Below are 17,695 nucleotides of genomic sequence, written 5' to 3' on the forward strand. Positions count from 1 at the left end.
TCACAATAGATTAGTATTTGTGTATGTTTATGCTATGTTTTTAAGAGAAGACAAGTCTTGAAATATATTTTTCCCCCTGGCAACGCCGGGTACTTCCTGCTCATAAACCGTAAAGTTGAGCTATACTTACCTCATCCCATGTCCATTTCACTTATGTAGAAGATTACAGCGCTGTGCTTGGGAGAGGAAGTGGGGAAGACCCTGCTTCTCGTGGGTAGGGGAGGTGACTCTGGGCAAGATTGACGAGAGAGTGAGGAGCCTTGGATAGATTTACAGGAGGGGATTGGCCAAGGGGAGCAAAAAAGAGAGAGACTGTATGGATAGGCCATGCCAAGTAGACTGCTTGGGCACCGTACATTTAATTTATTCAGTGTAAAAGTGAGACTGGTGCCTCCACCCACCCCAGCATGTGCTGCTCGTGCCTCGGGGTGACACTGGGCGCCGGAGGAGCACAACCCTGAGTGGAAAGAGGGATAGAGTTTGGCACAGGAGCCGCGACCCAACGCCACGTGGAAACCTTCCCTTGCCTTGTAAAAGCACGGGAGGGGATATCTTCTACAGGCAAGAGGATTCTGGGTTTGCAGATGGCTACTGAGTCTTGAGATGATAAGTCTCACATCGGAGGAATAACGTCAAATCGTGGAGTCTGATAAACACGGACACAGGAGCAGGTTTAAAGCATCTTTATTGTATAACACAGGTGTGCACACATGAGATATGCTTCTAGGCAAAATGTACAAAGATTATCAGTGAGTTGAGGGCAGAGAGTTATTTTACATGAGTGATATATCAGGCTTCAGGGAAATTGGTTAAATGGTTAAAATGTTTTCAAATTTTTTTTAATGTGTGCCATGGTAAAGTAATTTCTGAGGAGATGTATTTTAAAGGTACAGTACGGGTTCATGTGTGATCACATTTTAAGTTTTCAGGCAAGGAAAAAGAACAGGATGAATGTGATTCACAGGTGGTTTCAGAGGCCTTCAGGTAGAGACAAAGGTCCTGGATAAACGTTGTTTTACAAGTTGTGTTAGTAAGTCCTTCAGGGAGAGAGTCCTGGCGCTGAGTGTTACGGGCATTTGATTTGAGACAGGAAGGGTGTGAACCAGTTTTAATGTTATAGGCAGAGTGGTATTTAGGCCACTCCCGGCCATCGCAGTGTCTTAGTCGTCGTCGTGCCCCACCTTCGCTGTGCGCGTTCAAGAAAACATCCGTCCCGTGTATATATATATATTTTGAAATCATCAACTCTTTAAGTTTCATTCAACTGAGTTGACATCTGCAAGAGGTCTACCTTTATAATGCCTTTTTCTTCCAATTGATATCCCGATTGTGCTATCGGCTTCACGTCATGAGACGAATACTTCATTGAGATCTCCTGCAGAGCAGTGCAACCCTTGGTGTTACATAATGGCCCGCGGAAGCGGATATCACAGAGCTACCTCAGAGACCACTGCAGGTGATCTCCGTTCGACGCAGCAGGATGCAGCACTTTTCCCACCCTCCTGGTACAGGGATTAATCTTCAATCCATCAGAATCAGAAAGGGTTTTATTCGCCATGAAAGTTTACACCGACACGGAATTTACTTTGGCAGGATGGTGCATACATTCAACATATAGGAATCTAAAATCTTAAATAAGTTTTAAACAAGTCTTACTATAATAATAAGGGTTAAAAGTCTAACACCAAGGGGCTGAAGTATATAAAATTGAATAAATATCGAATATAAAATAGCTTTAAGATATAATTTTAAAATAAAAAATACAAATAGGTTAACATAGTTAATATCGGCAAGGTGCCATTATGTAGATAAAATGTTAAAATCAGTGTAAGCCCTTGGCCTTGTTTAACAGGCCAGCAGCAGATGGGAAGAAACTGTTTTTATGGCGTGAGGTTTTGGTCCTGATGGACCAAACCAATAATTTGAATAGTCAGAGCTGTAATTCAGACAAATCAAGTGCAGAACCAAGTGTTAAGTGGTCGGGGTTTCTTTGTATGCCATCACTGACGATTAGGCAGAGCCTTGAACGCACGACCCCCGACAGTGAACCGTATTTTCCCGCATATAGCCCGCATACGCATATAACCCGCAGACACATATACCCCGCAAAAATAGCGTTTTGTGTAAAACAAGTTTCAGATAGCCCGCACCTCCATATACCCGGCATGCATTCATATATTTAATGTCGTTACAGCAGCTTAATTCCATCAGATTAATACGAAGTTTACATTTGCAAAACATTCCACTATACATTGTTAACATTAAAATCATAACGTGCACAAAGAAAAAACAAACTAACCGGAAACGAGTGAACTTTAAACAGTAAAAATGTACCAAAAGTAAATATCCAATAAGTAACACATAACTGGTAGATAAGTAAGTACAGTTTTAGCACTGGTAGATTGCGCACTGCGCAGACAATAGCGGCACTACGGTAACGCCATTGCCTCGCCCCCAACCCCCCACCTCTCTCTCCCCAGCTCTCCCGTCGCCGCCACAGACCTTGCTCTGCCCCACCCCCCAACCCCCCACCTCTCTCTTCCCAGCTCTCCCGTCGCCAGTAACCAAAGTGCGCCCACTTCAAACATTGTCGTTTCATTGTACAAACAATTCGAATCATTTATAAAGTGATAACATTTTAACAATTTTAGTGTGAGTGGTTTATTCAGCAGTGCTTTAGTCAAAGGTAAGTGTTGCATAGTGGATAGTCCTACCGTGAAAAAAATTAACGAGTCACACGTGTAAAATATTTTTGAGATAGCCCGCACCTCCATATACCCCGCAGGGTCTTGTTTTGTTTGTAAAAAGTGGTATACCCCGCGAGTTACATGCGGGAAAATACGGTAATCACTGAGTTAAATCACGAGTTACTGCCTGGATTCAAACTCAGGATGACAGCATTGCCATCTCAACGCTCTGACCTCCGCAAGCCTCCTGGCCACCTCTTTGAAAAAAAATGTACTTATCTGGTGAGTTATGAAGCCCATCAATCATTCACTCAATCTGCCGTATGGAAGATGGATATGAGCACACCTTATATAAGCACATTTCTGATACAAACACCACACATCCTTGCATTATCATTGTCTTTTTTATAAATGCTGCAACAGTTATTTCACCTTAAAAAGGCAGTTTTGATTAACTTTTTGAAGCTGTTGCACTTGACTGGACTTTGTTGCTTACATTACGTTTTGAATAACAGGCTCCAGGTATCTGTAGAGCCCACCTTTGCATATCCAGCACTGACCGGAGGTATAAGTGGATATATGAACACTGATATAAAATTAATTGCCCCATGCACACGTAGTCTTCTATACATAAATGAAGCACTAATCGCTTTAAACACAGGGAATTGCTTTGGGGTACTTCAGAAGCTAAACTACATATGACTGCATATGAAAAGGTCGAATTTGTGAACGTCTAAAGGAAATGCCAATTACACCGTGCACCAACACTGCACTTGGGTATGTGTGATCAGTAAATTATTTTTCTTCCAGCAGCTAACCACTCACTCGGCTGCCACGCAATTTTCTGCCATGTTTTAACTAGCAAATGGTGCAGGATTGGTCCGCAATGTCTACTAATGTGGCGAAAATACCATGGCCTCTTTTCTTCATCGAAAACATCTTCATCTGATGCTCATGCTCTTTTTGCAGCGACTCCAGTTTCTTGTCCGTCTGTTTCTCCACCTCCCTGAGTTTGTCACTGAATGACCGCTGGTTTGTCTGCGCATGCACACAAAGACAAAATCCTTTGTATAGCCTTAACACTTGGCAAGTGCAGTTAGCATTGCACACAAGAGGTAGGTGGCTAGCAATATGCCTGGCCACCTTAATTTCTCTAAGGGGAATGTTTTCACAGCGAACCAGATACTCATTTGAGGCGGCCTAGGGAAGACCCAAGACTGGCTCAAATGTTTGTATTTTGTGTTGGTGGTGAGCGGGAGTAAAACTCGTGTCACCGGGTTTGTAGCGCAGTAAGTGAACCACTGCGCCACCGCTATCTGTGTGTGTACGCAAACACATGATTCCCAATTGATTTTGGCGTTATGCCACGTAAATATCTGAACAACTGTGTTGTGACATCCTCCACCGACCCGATGCAGCCAGACACTGAATTGTCACGTGCTGTGCAAGCGTTGTCATGCACGAAACATTGTTTCAGCTAACCAGCAAGTTGAAAGAGCAATTCTCACAACCGAATTTTAGCAATAGACACGACGTTTCATTGGGAAATACAAATCGCATTGGTGGGGTAAAGTGGAGTTCACCAACCTATTCTAATACGTACTCTTTGGTTCTTTCAGTAAAGTCACGTAGGTTTAAATAAATTAAATCACGACGTTTCGGCCACAACACAAGTGGCCTTCATCAGGTGAAGGGACCGTGCTGTGATGAGGACAGCGTTGGAGTGAAAACAGCCAAGCCCAGGTCGTGTCCTTTAAGCTGTGTGGGAGGAAGCAAAGCACTTGACAAAGGAATTAGTATAGAAATGAGCACGATATACGTAGGAGGTGTGATCCCTTCACTCACTCCACTCACTCCACTCACTCACTCCACTCACTCCACTCACTCACTCCACCTATTCACTCCACTCACTCACTCCTCTCACTCACTCCACTCACTCACTCCACTCACTCACTCACTCCACTCACTCCACTCACTCACTCACCCCACTCACTCACTCCACTCACTCCACTCACTCCACTCACTCCACTCACTCACTCCACTCACTCACTCTACTCCCCCCCCCCCCCGCTGCTGGTCCGTCATGGTCCCCACCTGCTCCTGGTCCATCAATTAAGCAACCATTGGAAAGATGTTCTGAATCAAACCAAACATTAAGCTAATTTTCAATGGTACAGTAAAAAAATTTAAGCAGTGGTATCCCAAACTTTCGCAGCTGCTTAAATTCCCTTTTCACACCATCAATATGTGGGCTCCCCCCTCTCCCCCTCGCCTGTTTGTACTTGCTCCCCAGTACATCGTCCTTCATTCTAAGTCCGCCAATGAAATGCTAACGTTTATGCTAATTCCTTTGTCAAGGCGCTCAGCTTCTTCTCACACAGCTTAGAGGTCGCGGTCTGAGCTTGACTGTGTGCACTCCAGCGCTGTCCTCTGGACAGTCTTGTCCCCTTCACTCACTCTACTCACTCCACTTACTCACTCACTCCACTCAGTCACTCACTCCACTCACTCACTCCACTCACTCACTCCACTAACTCCACTCACTCACTCCACTCACTCACTCTACTCACTCACTCCATTCACTCCACTCACTCCACTCACTCACTCCACTCACTCTACTGCCCCCCCCCCCCCTGCTTCTGGTCCGTTATGGTCCCCACCCGCTCCTGGTCCATCATGGCCCATACATCTACGTATATCATGCTCATTTCTATACTAATTCCTTTGTCAAGTGCTTTGCTTCCTCCCACACAGCTTAAAGGACGTGACCTGGGCTTGGCTGTTTTCACTCCAACGCTGTCCTCATGACAGCACGGTCCCTTCACCTGATGAAGGCCACTTGTGTTGTGGCCGAAACGTCGTGAATTTTTATTTTTTGTTTGTTACGTGACTTTACCGAATAGAACCAAAGAGTATAGGCCAAAATACCCATCACAGGGCCTCTCAAGAACTCGCCCTATTGCACGCCCTTCCACCAGCAGTGGTGCGTGCAAGCCATTGCAGGGCTGCACCTCTACCTAATTAGCCCTCTCCTCTGCCCACCCACGAGTGTCAGCACGCACCTCCATCTGCATCTTTAGCGCGCTGATTTGCGCTTCCTGCTGGGCATTGGTATTCTCCAGCGCCCTCTGCTGCTGGACCAGTCTCTTCTCCATTTCCTCCGTCTCTGTGTGCCCCAAATTCACAAAAACAACACCGACACGCAGAGTACACCGCCATGGTGCGACGGTAATTACACTGGACCATCGACAGACATCGCCGCTTATTTTGGATCTCTCTCCGTGGCAGTTGAAACAATGGAGCAAGTTTATTAAATCGCTCCACCACTATGGTACCCCAGGGTACCATCATGAGGTTTATTTGTTCAACCATACTATTTTCTAACAAACAATACAACTTTAATCTACGCAGAGTATTTTTTTTTATAAAAAATTGTGCAAAGAAGGATGGAGTGGCTCATCTTTCGAATTACACCACGAGGGAGGAAGAGGAACACGTGGATCAGATAACGTACACAGGTTAGAGACATCGTATCGACTGTCAAGGCGAGGGCAGGACTTCGCTAGAAGGGATTGACGATGGCCGCAAATGGTCAAGACTGGTGATGGAATGGCACTAAAATTACAACATAACGTGCATTTTTATATCATCTCAACGAGGATGCATGTCAAGATGCTTGTGCAGATGTGTAACTAACAACATCGACACTGCAGATCCAAAGTTTGAGTATGTTCCCGCGTTAGAGGAGCTCGTGGATTTGAGAAGATATGCAAGTTAGAGACCCAACATGAACTGTTAAGATGAGTATGAAGGCCCGGAGAGTGTGTCGCGAGCAGGGATGATTAATGATCTGGCAATGGATTAATGTAATTGTGAGACCGAGGCCTTCATCTAGCAGTGGATAAACCTCTGCTGACGAGGACGAGTTCGCACCAATTCTCTGCTTCTGCAGCTCAGTCACGCTCTTGTCCATCATGAGGATGAGATGTCCCTCTTCTTTCTTCAGATCGATGAAGGCCAGGAGCACCGCCTCCATCTGTGTGAGAACCGCAAGCGAGAGGCGTGAGTGCCGTCTTGAGTATATATTTCATTGGGGATCTTGCACATCTCTGTAGTGGAGGTGCGCGGGTAGTGATGAGTTGGGTCTCCCCATGCAGTGTGGCCATGGAAGTAATCTGATTCTACTTCCTCAGTGCTGGTCAAGGCGTTGTTTGTGAAGGCAGGGAGAATAGGAAGTGCAATCAATGTTGCTGCACTGCCCTCTACTGCGTACAACATAGCCTCGCACCCACTTTTGCCAATCTGTCATGAATGGCGGTCGCCCTTCCAAGTGCTATCCCGGCTCAACCCAACGTATCTGATGAGATTGGTCGCATGCCGGGTGACCTTGGTCAGTGGGTGCCATGGTGGCAAGATGTTAACTACGTAGCCTGGTATATAGTGACTCTAGACACAATGAGGTGTCTCACCTCGTCGCCCAGGCCCTGCGTTGCACAGTAGCTCTTCTCGGCCGCGTCCATCATGCGCTTGTATTCCTGGTAGCCCCCGGGCTTGATGAAGATCTTTTCGGCAACTCTCACGCGGATGGGCTCGTAGAGCTCCGACAGGCGCTGCTTGCACCTCTGCATGGATGTGTCCTTGTTCTTCTGATTCCAGTCATCGTACGCAGTCACGAGCGAGTCCTGTGGGAGAGAAGTTTGTGGCCATGGTGGTGATTGTGCTCATGATTATGCTTTTTCCGTGTTTTTAATTACGTGCTATCGTATCCTGAAGTAAAGAATCCGTTCGGAATGATCACAAAGCAGCGCGAGATAAGGGCCTGCGGATGTGGATATGCCAGAACTGATTGTGAATTCAAAAGGGCAACACTTTCCCACATGCCCTGGTGCAGAGAGCGAGAGATAGAAAGCTGGCGTGTTTCATCTTCAGATGGATTTCAGCGACACCATATGTTATGGTACCTTTTGTGCCAAAACGCAGAGTTTTGGAAATCACATTTATGAAATATACAATGACGGTGTTCACTCACCATGAGCTCCTTCTCGTGCTTATGCTCACAGTCGAGCACGGATCGTTGGTGGAACGCCTCCACCGCTTGCTCCAGCGCGTGCTGGTGGAATTCGTTGAGTTTGGCAATGGGTAGGGGCAGCTGCTGGTTTACGGCTTCCATCCTTTTCTCGTAGAGCGACATCGCATCCTCTCTGGCCTGCATGTTCGCCAGTGTCACCACCTGCGTTAGGGCACTCTCGATGCACGGAACATCGCCCGAGCGCTGGGAATTCACGTACTGCTCCGTCAGCTTTAGGAACACTGTGAGAGGTGAGTACGAGAGGTGGGGGGGGGGGGGGGTGAGAGGGCACGTTGGTGAGACGAGATGTAATCTGATGTAAAGGCCACACAGCAGGTGTAGAGGCCACCTATTTACACCGCCGATGGAAGATGAATAGCAGCCCCCCGCATTGCGACCGCAACTATCAGAGCCAAATCATGGAACAGATCGTTCAGCAATGGCCTATGCTTCGTTCATTCACTGGCAGCGTCTCAAACATTCACAATGTTGCTCTCCCTTAGCCCTCAACTGGCTCACCAACCTCGACCTCAACCTAAAATGCACCGAATCGCCCTGACATAAGATCGAAGAAATGTATAAATTGTCGTTATTAATTGGTGCCTTTCACAATGTGTCAATACACCAAGATAATTCTGATTGTAATTACGTGAAAGGAAAAAAATTCTGAAACTAGTGGGAAGCCCATTGGAGATTCAATGTTTACCCATCTTCGCATACACCCCTCTCCAACGGCATATGCCTTTCTGTTGTATGAATAAGAAATAGGAATCGTGTCACCCAATGGGCAATTGTAAATGGACGATCAGGTAAGCAATACCAATTTGCTTAATGAGTCAAATTATTGGGTCAAATGTCAGGAGTCTTCTTCGTGATTTTGACCACATCAATTATGCAGTGAGCTTTCAACTGATTCACTCATTGTTTTTTTTCGGTAAAGTCACATATAAATAAGAAATAATAAAATAACATAATAGCGTACGACGTTTCGGTTGCAACACAAGCAGCCATCATCAGGTACAGAAGAGCTAAATTTACGAGAGAGAGGAAACACATAACCCCAGATGTATATACAGACACCCAAGTAGGGGGAACTTTACCGAAAAAAAACAAAGAGTAATTCCTGCAGTCACGAAAGCTTCGAATCAAGTCTTTCAACTGATTCCCCCAATTCATTTAAGTTCGTGGAGCGTTCTCAACGTATGCCAGACAAGCGGACATATTGATTTATTTCATTTTCCAGATAATATGCAGCTACATAATATTTATATTTGTTTCATTCATGTAAAATTATTTCAGAAACTGCAACATTATTTCACCGCACCTACCCACGTTTATATTCATCTACAGCCTGTAAGTGGTATGTGCTATGGAGTTGAGTGCGTTGATAAGGATTTGAATTAGGCGATTAAATCCCTTGGCATCTCTGAGCATTTTGCTTCAACCTAACGAGCTGGAAATCCTACTAATACATTTATTGATCGTTGCTACTCAATTCATCCGCACAAAAAAAGTCTAGCCAAGGGTCAACCAGTGGCAGCTTTGTCTGTGCAGCAAGAATCTGCAAGTGGGCAAAAGACTAGCAATGCAGGTTTGTTTTCCAAATTAAATAATTTGTCAGTAATCAATAAATGATGACAAACTGGAACTCAGACGCTGACACACTTGGTCTATTTTTATAATATTAAATTTGTAATGTCCACACAGAATCGAACGGAGCACATGGCTTTACGGTGAATACACAGTGCAGTGTTAACCAGGACGGCCATTGGTCGTGTACTGCTGGGCCTCTTCGCTAGCGGCTGGACTCACGGGGACCCGTGAGCACTGCGTTGTCGACGTGCTTGATGTGCGCCGTCTGGAGGATGTGAGTCGTGAAATCCTCTGCCGTTTGCAGGAACTCAGGGTTCAATTGCTGCTCCGAAATGGTCTCCAGCTTATGCAGGTCTTCAGGGTGGGTTGGCATCGGGAACACAAAGCATTTCCGTTTCTGCAGGGATGGTAAACGAAGGCATGAGATGTGCGCAGCTTTATATAGGAAGAGTTTAACTCATTGTTTTATATATCTTATCAACGAATCCTACTGCAAAAGATGGATTATTATTGTTGTTTTACTTGTTTAACCAGAAAAGTCTTCCCGAGTCCCAAGACTTTCTGCAGGAGGGGTTGTGCCAAGTTTTCACAGTAGGAGGCGATGTTGCTTTGTGTAAAATCCAACTCCGTAATTTTGCGGCCAATTCAGCATTAGCAAGTCCAGCCAAAACAGTTACATTTTTTTAATCTTTAGGATAAAACTGGGGAACCTAGAGAAGACCTCAGGAAGAACAAGGGAACATTATACAAACTCCATACGTAAAAACGGTGTAACTGAAAGAACCCAATAGTACGGTGTAACTGGTCCGCCCTGTCCCTCTCATTCCGACGTGAATCCTAACGAGGGGGACTTGTTGGAGAAATAGGCTTCAACAATAAAATAACAGTAATGTTCGGAGACGATGAGTCGGTACTCCGCGTTGTTTTCTGTCCTCCGGAGAAGTGGGCGACTCCACAACAACTGAGCACCGGGGGTTTGTGGAATGGCTAAACTTTTTTTCAAAGTGTTCCTCTGAAGGGAAATTGCGAATCTGCAATAGCGACCAGACACACCCTCCACGTCACAACACCGCAGCTAAATGTATCAGCACGAAGTCCGCCCAAATCTGGAATAGGGGGCGTGCACTGTACTCGAATGTGCAAATGGGGCTCGAGGTACAATCCCTGATCACAATTGCGTTCACTTCAAAATTAAAAACGCACCTGGCTCTCCGTAACTATTAGGAGAGTGCACAATTATACGTGCGATTAATCACAGGTGAGCTCACACCAGCTACATCAGGAATGGAACCCAGGCACTTCTTGCTGTGAGGCACAAGTGTTTCCACAGTACCATCCTGTCACCCATCAATATAAACACCCATTCCGTCTGTCCATCCGTCTGTCCCTTGCCCTGTGATGAGGTCATGTGGGAGAGGTTGTTGTCAGTTGGCGACTTAATTCTGGAAGTGACGAGAAAACCCATTGCAACAGAAACATGAGTGCCAGCTGGAAACAAACAGATTTGAGAACACACAAATATGTGGCCTTGCATGTGCAAGTATATTGCGTGGCTTGTGGGCTTGGGAGATGGTCGTGGTGACAGGAGAAGAAAAGGTCACACGAGGTGACTGACCAGAGCATCCCAACAAGGCTGGGTGAGTTTGAGAAGTGGGGCGTGGCCGGGGGCGGAGTTTGGCCACGGTGAGGGGGATATAAGGAAAAGGCTGAGGGGGGTTCGGGGCTATTTAAGGAGTCGGGGTCTGGATCGTCATTGATGGAATCATTGTCATCGCGGGGATCATCGCTATCTATTATCGTTGTCGTCACTGTCGGGGTCGTCATCATCTAAGTTAACACCGGCACAGACGGCTACATCGATGTCTCCCGATATATAGTCGACCAGCTATATAGGAACGTCGTATAGCAGCTACATCGCATCTGCCTAAGTCCGCTGGTAATACTGAATAAATATAACTTGTGGACAACGTCTCTGGGTGCTACGTTACACATGTATAAAACCTCTCAGCCTTTTCCATATCACCAAGTCAAAATATCTAATTGTGTGGCCATTTTGTCGAATTGACGACCAACTTCAACGGATGCCTTGTTCGATACTGCGCATATATTAACCATAAAATACTACGACCCATCCACTTCACAGTTGACGTTAAAGATTCCATGCCATAATTTACAAGTGTAAGGCACTGTGTGCCGGCATCATGGTTCATGTTTGACAAATGACACTGCAACATACTCAATTGTGATCACACAGAGCAACCATAACTCCCTACTATGAAACCTTGGCAGGATACCCCTTGAAAAATTGTCATGCGACTTAGTGAAGCTTCCCTGGGTGAACCAGCATAGGGAGGGAGGCGTGCGAGCCCACCTTGAAGAAGCTGCTTAGGAGCTCCCTCTGCTCGTTGAAGGAGCGGCAGTTAGGTGTCATCCCCTTCTTGCGTATACCCAGACAGTGCTCCAGGTACTGGTCGGCGTCGCAGGCCTTGCCCTCGATCTCCAGTTTGAGTGTGAAGTCGCGCACGCACACAACGAAGGAGGGGAAGTACCGCTTGAAGTCTTGACCCACTTCGTCCTCTCTCTGGTGTATTTTGGTGCGCACGTGCTCCGTCATGTTGGCCACGAAGCTGCGAGGGATTCACAGTCAAGGAGCGGCCATAACGGCATTGTACGTTATGGCCACTCCTTGAACGTCATTCAAAATGGAACGCTGCAGAATGGGAATTAAAAGGTGGTAGCTGTATGGACCCTCCATACACATTTTCTGCAGGCTCATCCAGCTTTTTGTAGTAGGTGCGATTTTACTATACATTATCCCCAAATGAGAAATTTACACTTTTATGAAAACAAAAAAGTGTCAGATTTGGACCCTGACACTGGCACACCATGGCCGACTCGGTGTAGGGCTGGGAGTGGGAATCAGTTCTCCTGGAGATGAAGGTGTACGGGGAAGGTTGTGAGTGGAGGGTCTCCTGGAGATGGAGGATACTGAAGTTGATCGAAGCCATCCTTGCTAAGCACACCGGTCGTGTTCCACACCAGCGTGGTGCTCAGCAGCACGGCCATCACGAAGAGCCATGTGTCGTGATTGTCACCAGCCTGCAAGGAGAACACGATGTGACGATCATGATGATTGTGGAGGAGCTTGATGATTATAGTCAGCATATCATTTTAGTCAGGTCAGTCCGGGCTAATGATGATGATCATTGTAGCGATGGTGGTTGCCATGATGATATTCATAGTAATCTGCCTGGGATAAAATGCACATACGTCCGCTATGAGAACTGTTACAAGACCGCTCCAATCGTAATAAATCAGATTTCAAGTAAAAGCTTGCCCTAGATAAATTTAACACGTCGAAGCCTTTCACCACCAATGTTACGATTTGTAGCCATTTTAGGCTTACCTTTAATGAGTCGCATGTATAAATGTGCACTCGGTAGCATATGGGAACCTCACAAACCATTTTTCACAACTACTGAAAGCCAGGTACGTTTTATTACGATGATTATGATAAGAGAAGGGAGTGGTGATCAAGGATTGGACCCGGAGCACGCACGTGCCAAATTTAGATTTGGGCTAACTTCTGGACCGGTAAGCTGCATGCTACATTAGTTCCAATAATATATATAACTTAAATTGATATTCATTATAAAGCCTACGTGTTAAACTTACATTGATATTACTTGAATGAAAATCGACCATCAGGAACTCAGTCATGTTATTTGACTGTTCGTGATAATGAAGATATGGAGAATTAAGACTTTGATATCAAAGTTTATTTCAATATATAAAATACTACAAATAATTGGATCTAAAATATTAACACTGGCGCTCAATCCCATTAACAGAGGAATTCAGCTGCGGCTTTGTGACGTGGATCGTGTATCCGATCACTTGCAGGTACAAGAAGTTCACTTATTTTTTTAGTTATGTTTTTGTGTCAGAAATCTTATCAGATAGTGTCGCACCTCGTGATGAGTTGTTTAATTATTTTTACGAGTATTGCTTATTGTGATCACTCCAACGCGAATCAATTGATGTAACGGAGTTGGAAGGTGATTCGAGTGTTTTAGTGATCAAAATAGAAGTTGTTTTTGTAATAGTTGGAAACATTTGGTATTATTGTGTTGACGTTCGCTGTTCATTGGGAGGCACACAATGGCTTAATTTTTACATTTAGCAAATTGGGGTGAGTGGGACAGGTGTTTTTGCAGATGTTTCATTCCCGATTCTGATATAATAAAGAATAATTGTTTTATATGTTTGTTGTCAGTAAAATATGATTTACCTAATTTAAATATTGTTAATATAATTGAAATGTGTTTCTTTATTACTAATTATATAAGTACGTATCGTCGCATGCAGTATTTGCAGGACGGTAGGAGTCGCTACAGGTGTTTTGGGCAGATTTTTACGTTAGATATTAAAATGTTTCTTGTTAAATGTTTGCCGAATAATATGTATTTTAAATGTTGTTTTTTTATCACAATTGAGAATTGGGATGACTTCTGTACCGAGGAATTTAACTGCGGTGTTCTGACGTGGAGGGTGTCTCTCTGATCGCTATTGCAGATACGCAATTGATCTTCTAAAGAGGTCTTTTGAAATCAAGTTTTGCTGTTTCACAAACCCCCACCTGGTGCCCAGCTGTTGTGGAATCGCCCGCTTCTCCGGAGGACAGAACACAATGCAAAGTCGCTCCTCATCGTCTCCCAACTTTTTATTACATTTAATGTTGTCTATTTAGCCAAGCCGTCGCCCATTGCAAGGATTCACGGCGGGAGGAGAGGGGACAGGGCGGACCGGCTACGGATCCATAACTGATTTTTGGATTAGATCGTGTGAGTACAATCCCTGTGTGTGCCGTATACCCTCATCCACCCGACACCACCAAACGAATAAGAGTTGTCACGGAAACCAAAGGGGCCGTCCATAAATGACGTCACGCGGTTTTTACGATTTTTGACCCCCCTCCCCCTTCGTCACATGGCGTCACAAAAATGTCAGACCTCCCCCCCTCAAATATGACGTCACAAAGCTCTGCCCCCCCCAATAAAAACATGCTTCAAATCGCTTTAAACTACTATTGTCATTGTAGTGCGTATTTAATGTGGCGCTGCACTCTGATGTTGTAGGAGAAAACATTTATTAAAAAGTCTATTTAACTAAGTAGAACGTGTTTTCTATATTTATTTGAAGTTGCGCATTTTTACGTGACGTAACATTTCTCACCCCCCCCCCCATCGCCACACAACGTCACAAATGTCTGACCCCCCCCCCCCTCCCAATTCCTAGGTACGTGGCGTCATTTGTGAACGACCCCAAACACACCAGTGCCGATTGCTTCAGCACAGCAGTACTTTGCAATCCACACACATTTTAACAGTTGGGTTAAATTGTCATTTTACTCACGCGGTCCGACTCGAAAATCTATGATGGAAGTTATCACGTGCAGTTCACATGAGAACGAGGTGAAATGAAATGGGAAAAAATCGTGCAATGGTTCTGTGCGTACCGTAGGGGAAGGGCGTTTTGTGTTGGGGGAGGGGGGAGAGGGTAGAGGTGGGGGTGAGGGGTGGGAGATAATGGTGGAGGATGGGGGTGGAGGATGAGGGTGCAGGGTGGAGGATGAGGGTGGAGGGTGGGGGTTTAGGATGAGGGTAGGGGGTGGAGGATGAGGGTGGGGGGTGGAGGATGAGGGTGGAGGGTGAGGGTGGGCGATGAGGGTAAGGGGTGGAGGATGAAGGTGTGGGGTTGAGGAATGAGGGTGCTGTTTGAGGAATGAGGGTGAGGGTATCTCGAGGAGGTGGGGGGGGTAGTTGAATATCATGGCTGTCCCACTCGCAGCGCAATCGACAAACATCGTAAACACATTTTTCTTTACTGAGGCTGCGTTGGCAGTGGTGAGCAAGCACCGTAAACCTCCACATTCGCCAATAACACTTTGTAGCCTTAAAACAGAAAAAAACTAGAATAGGCGACGTTTCGAACAAGGGCCCTCCATAGCACAATGTATGTACAGTACTATAAATTATGTGTGTGCTTTAAATAATGGCTATTGCTTTGAAGAAGGGGCCATTGCCCGAAACGTCGACTTGTACATGTTTTTCCCTTGAAGGACCACAATGTTAGTGACGATTGTTGAGGAAACATCGTCAGCTTGGTAAACGTGGACCCCCTGACCTTCTCCACGTCGCCCAGGCCCTCCGTGTCGATGAGCAGGAGGCACTTGTCCTTGTGCAGGGGATGGGCTCTCGGCCAGATCCAGATGCCCTTTGTGTGCGACTGCACCGTGTTCCCCAGAGAGAACCCTGGGAGCCGTGGGGTGCGTGGGATGGATGGGGTAGGTGAGCGAGTCAGTTCGATTCAAACGTCGACCCAGGTGGAGTTGTGGTCGAATATAAATGTAAGCGGCTACTCAAACTGCACGGGGTGATTGGTGTCCCCCCCCCCCCACCGCCTCCCTCTAATTGCCAATCCACTGACGTGGAATTGCCCTGTGTCACGCAGAGACACATGGACTTGTCCACGCACTCAGGAACAAAGAACACCCGTTATCTCCCAGTGCTGATTTTTTTTAACACACCGTAGCGTGTGGGGGGCGGATGCCCAGCACCGGTTCAGATAAGCGTCAGATATTTGTAGCAAGGGGCCGTCCATAAATGACGTCACACGATTTTGGCCGATTTTGACCCCCTTCCTCCCTCATCACACGGCGTCACAAAAAGTCAGACCCCCCTCAAATATGACGTCACAAAGCTCTGCCCCCCCCCCCAAAACAATATTTTCATTTTGATCAATAAAACATGCTTCAAATCAATTTAAACTATTGTCATTGTAGTGCGTATTTAATGTGGCGCTGCACACTGATGTTGTAACAGAAAACATGTATTAAAAAGGAGGCGTTGGAAAGCTGAAATTTAGCATAAAATTCTCTTGAAATATTCAACGTCTAACTAAAACTGCAGATGTTCAAAATATTATATTGAAATTCTCTAATAATTATAAAATATTAAAAGTCATTATAACTTTAAAAAAAAATATTTTAAACTTTGTAGGAGAACGAATCAAAATAGAGAGTACAATAATAATCATTAAAATCAAAATGTTTAATAACAATCACTCAAAAGATTTACTAAATTTATGCTTCTCCATTCTCCCATGGAGAAGAAAAATGCTCCTTTATGGAATAAATAAAAGGTGACCTTAGTACATTGAAATAATCGAATAGTTAATAATGAAAATTAATCAAAATTAGTGTTGTTATAACAATTCTTTTTAATTAAGTAGAACGCGCTGTTTATACGTATTTAAAGTTGCGCATTTTGATGAGACGTCACATTTCTCAAACCCGCCTCCCCTCGTCACACATCGTCACAAATGTCTGACCCCCCCCCCCCCCCGCTAGGTGGGTGACGTCATGTATGGACGGCCCCCAACGTGGCTGGGAATCCAACTCAGGTGGCCCGGGTTCGTCGGGCAGTGCCCTGTAACCACGCGCACCGCACCGCGCCTCACCGTTGTTGGAGCCCGCGAGGCGGTTCATGAGGTACGACTTGCCCGTGCGGTAGCGGCCCGCGATCGCCACCACCACCACCGGCTGCCGGATGCTCGCGATCACCCCGGCGGTTTTTTCATCGACGTAGAATCTGCCGTCTTCGTCCGTGAGGATGAAGGGAAGGGGCCGCTCCACATGTGCCATGGCTCCTTGACTCATCTTTGGATATATTTACGTCTTCAAAGACTGGTACGCTACCCGTTCGTCGCCGCTCTTCAAGGCCCGCGGGAGTCTCTGGCCGCCCTTGACCGACTCTTGTTGCCTCTGAGCTCGCGCGGTCGCTCACTCACCTAGACAGAGCGCACCTTGGCTCTCTCCGTGGACTCCGCTTCTGTCTCGAGCCACCGCTTTTGCCGCAGCTTTTAAAGCAGCGTTGAGGAGGCGGTCACCACTTCTCAAAATAGACTGGGATATCCCCGAAGTTTCGTGAACATTTTCACTTCCACATGAGTGTTTTTTTATTCTCAGCACCACAGTGAAAAATGGCAGTTCCTCTTTCGATTTAGCCCTTAAGGGAACAATCGTAAATACCTCCTGAGTACTTTGTTTTAAACCATTTCGGTTCTTAATTAATTGTATTTTGCGGTGAGCATCAGACCGCATTGTAACTGTTTCTCCCTCCCCCCTCCTTCCTTCCGAGTATGGATTGACCCGTCCGCCTGAATTTCGCTGTCCTTGGTGCTGGTTGTTGAGGAGATGGGAAAAACCGCCATTTTTTCTCTCCTTGGTGCTCTTTTCTCCCTCACACCAACGCTAATCCCCCAGTTACATGATAATTTATATGTA

General features: G+C 45.8%; 1 protein-coding gene across 1 annotated transcript; it reads right to left on the bottom strand.

Moving 5' to 3' along the window:
* Positions 1–668: 668 nt before the first annotated feature.
* On the bottom strand, positions 669–17,267 carry LOC116944649 (guanylate-binding protein 2-like). Its single transcript, XM_032958384.2, has 10 exons — positions 16,870–17,267; positions 15,535–15,662; positions 12,338–12,447; positions 11,720–11,975; positions 9,568–9,745; positions 7,717–7,997; positions 7,157–7,369; positions 6,621–6,723; positions 5,750–5,853; positions 669–3,725 (listed from the first exon to the last, which is right to left on the bottom strand). Exons 1-10 carry the CDS (start codon positions 17,066–17,068, stop codon positions 3,546–3,548), a joined length of 1,752 nt encoding a protein of 583 aa, XP_032814275.1. The 5' UTR covers positions 17,069–17,267; the 3' UTR covers positions 669–3,545.
* Between the last annotated feature and the right edge of the window lie 428 nt (positions 17,268–17,695).

The sequence above is a fragment of the Petromyzon marinus genome, chromosome 21 (genome assembly GCF_048934315.1).
Source record: "Petromyzon marinus isolate PM22_M1 ecotype Great Lakes invasive population chromosome 21, UKy_Petmar_22M1.pri1.0, whole genome shotgun sequence".
NCBI classification, from domain to species: domain Eukaryota; kingdom Metazoa; phylum Chordata; class Hyperoartia; order Petromyzontiformes; family Petromyzontidae; genus Petromyzon; species Petromyzon marinus.

Excerpts from the sequence above, each read along its gene's own strand:
- LOC116944649 (XM_032958384.2), bottom strand. The coding sequence starts at position 17,068 with ATGAGTCAAGGAGCCATGGCACATGTGGAGCGGCCCCTTCCCTTCATC. Across the intron at positions 15,663-16,869 it reads CCTCGCGGGCTCCAACAACG|GGTTCTCTCTGGGGAACACG; the intron begins GTGAGGCGCGGT and ends CACGGCTCCCAG. Across the intron at positions 12,448-15,534 it reads GCCTGGGCGACGTGGAGAAG|GCTGGTGACAATCACGACAC; the intron begins GTCAGGGGGTCC and ends TTCTCCTTGCAG.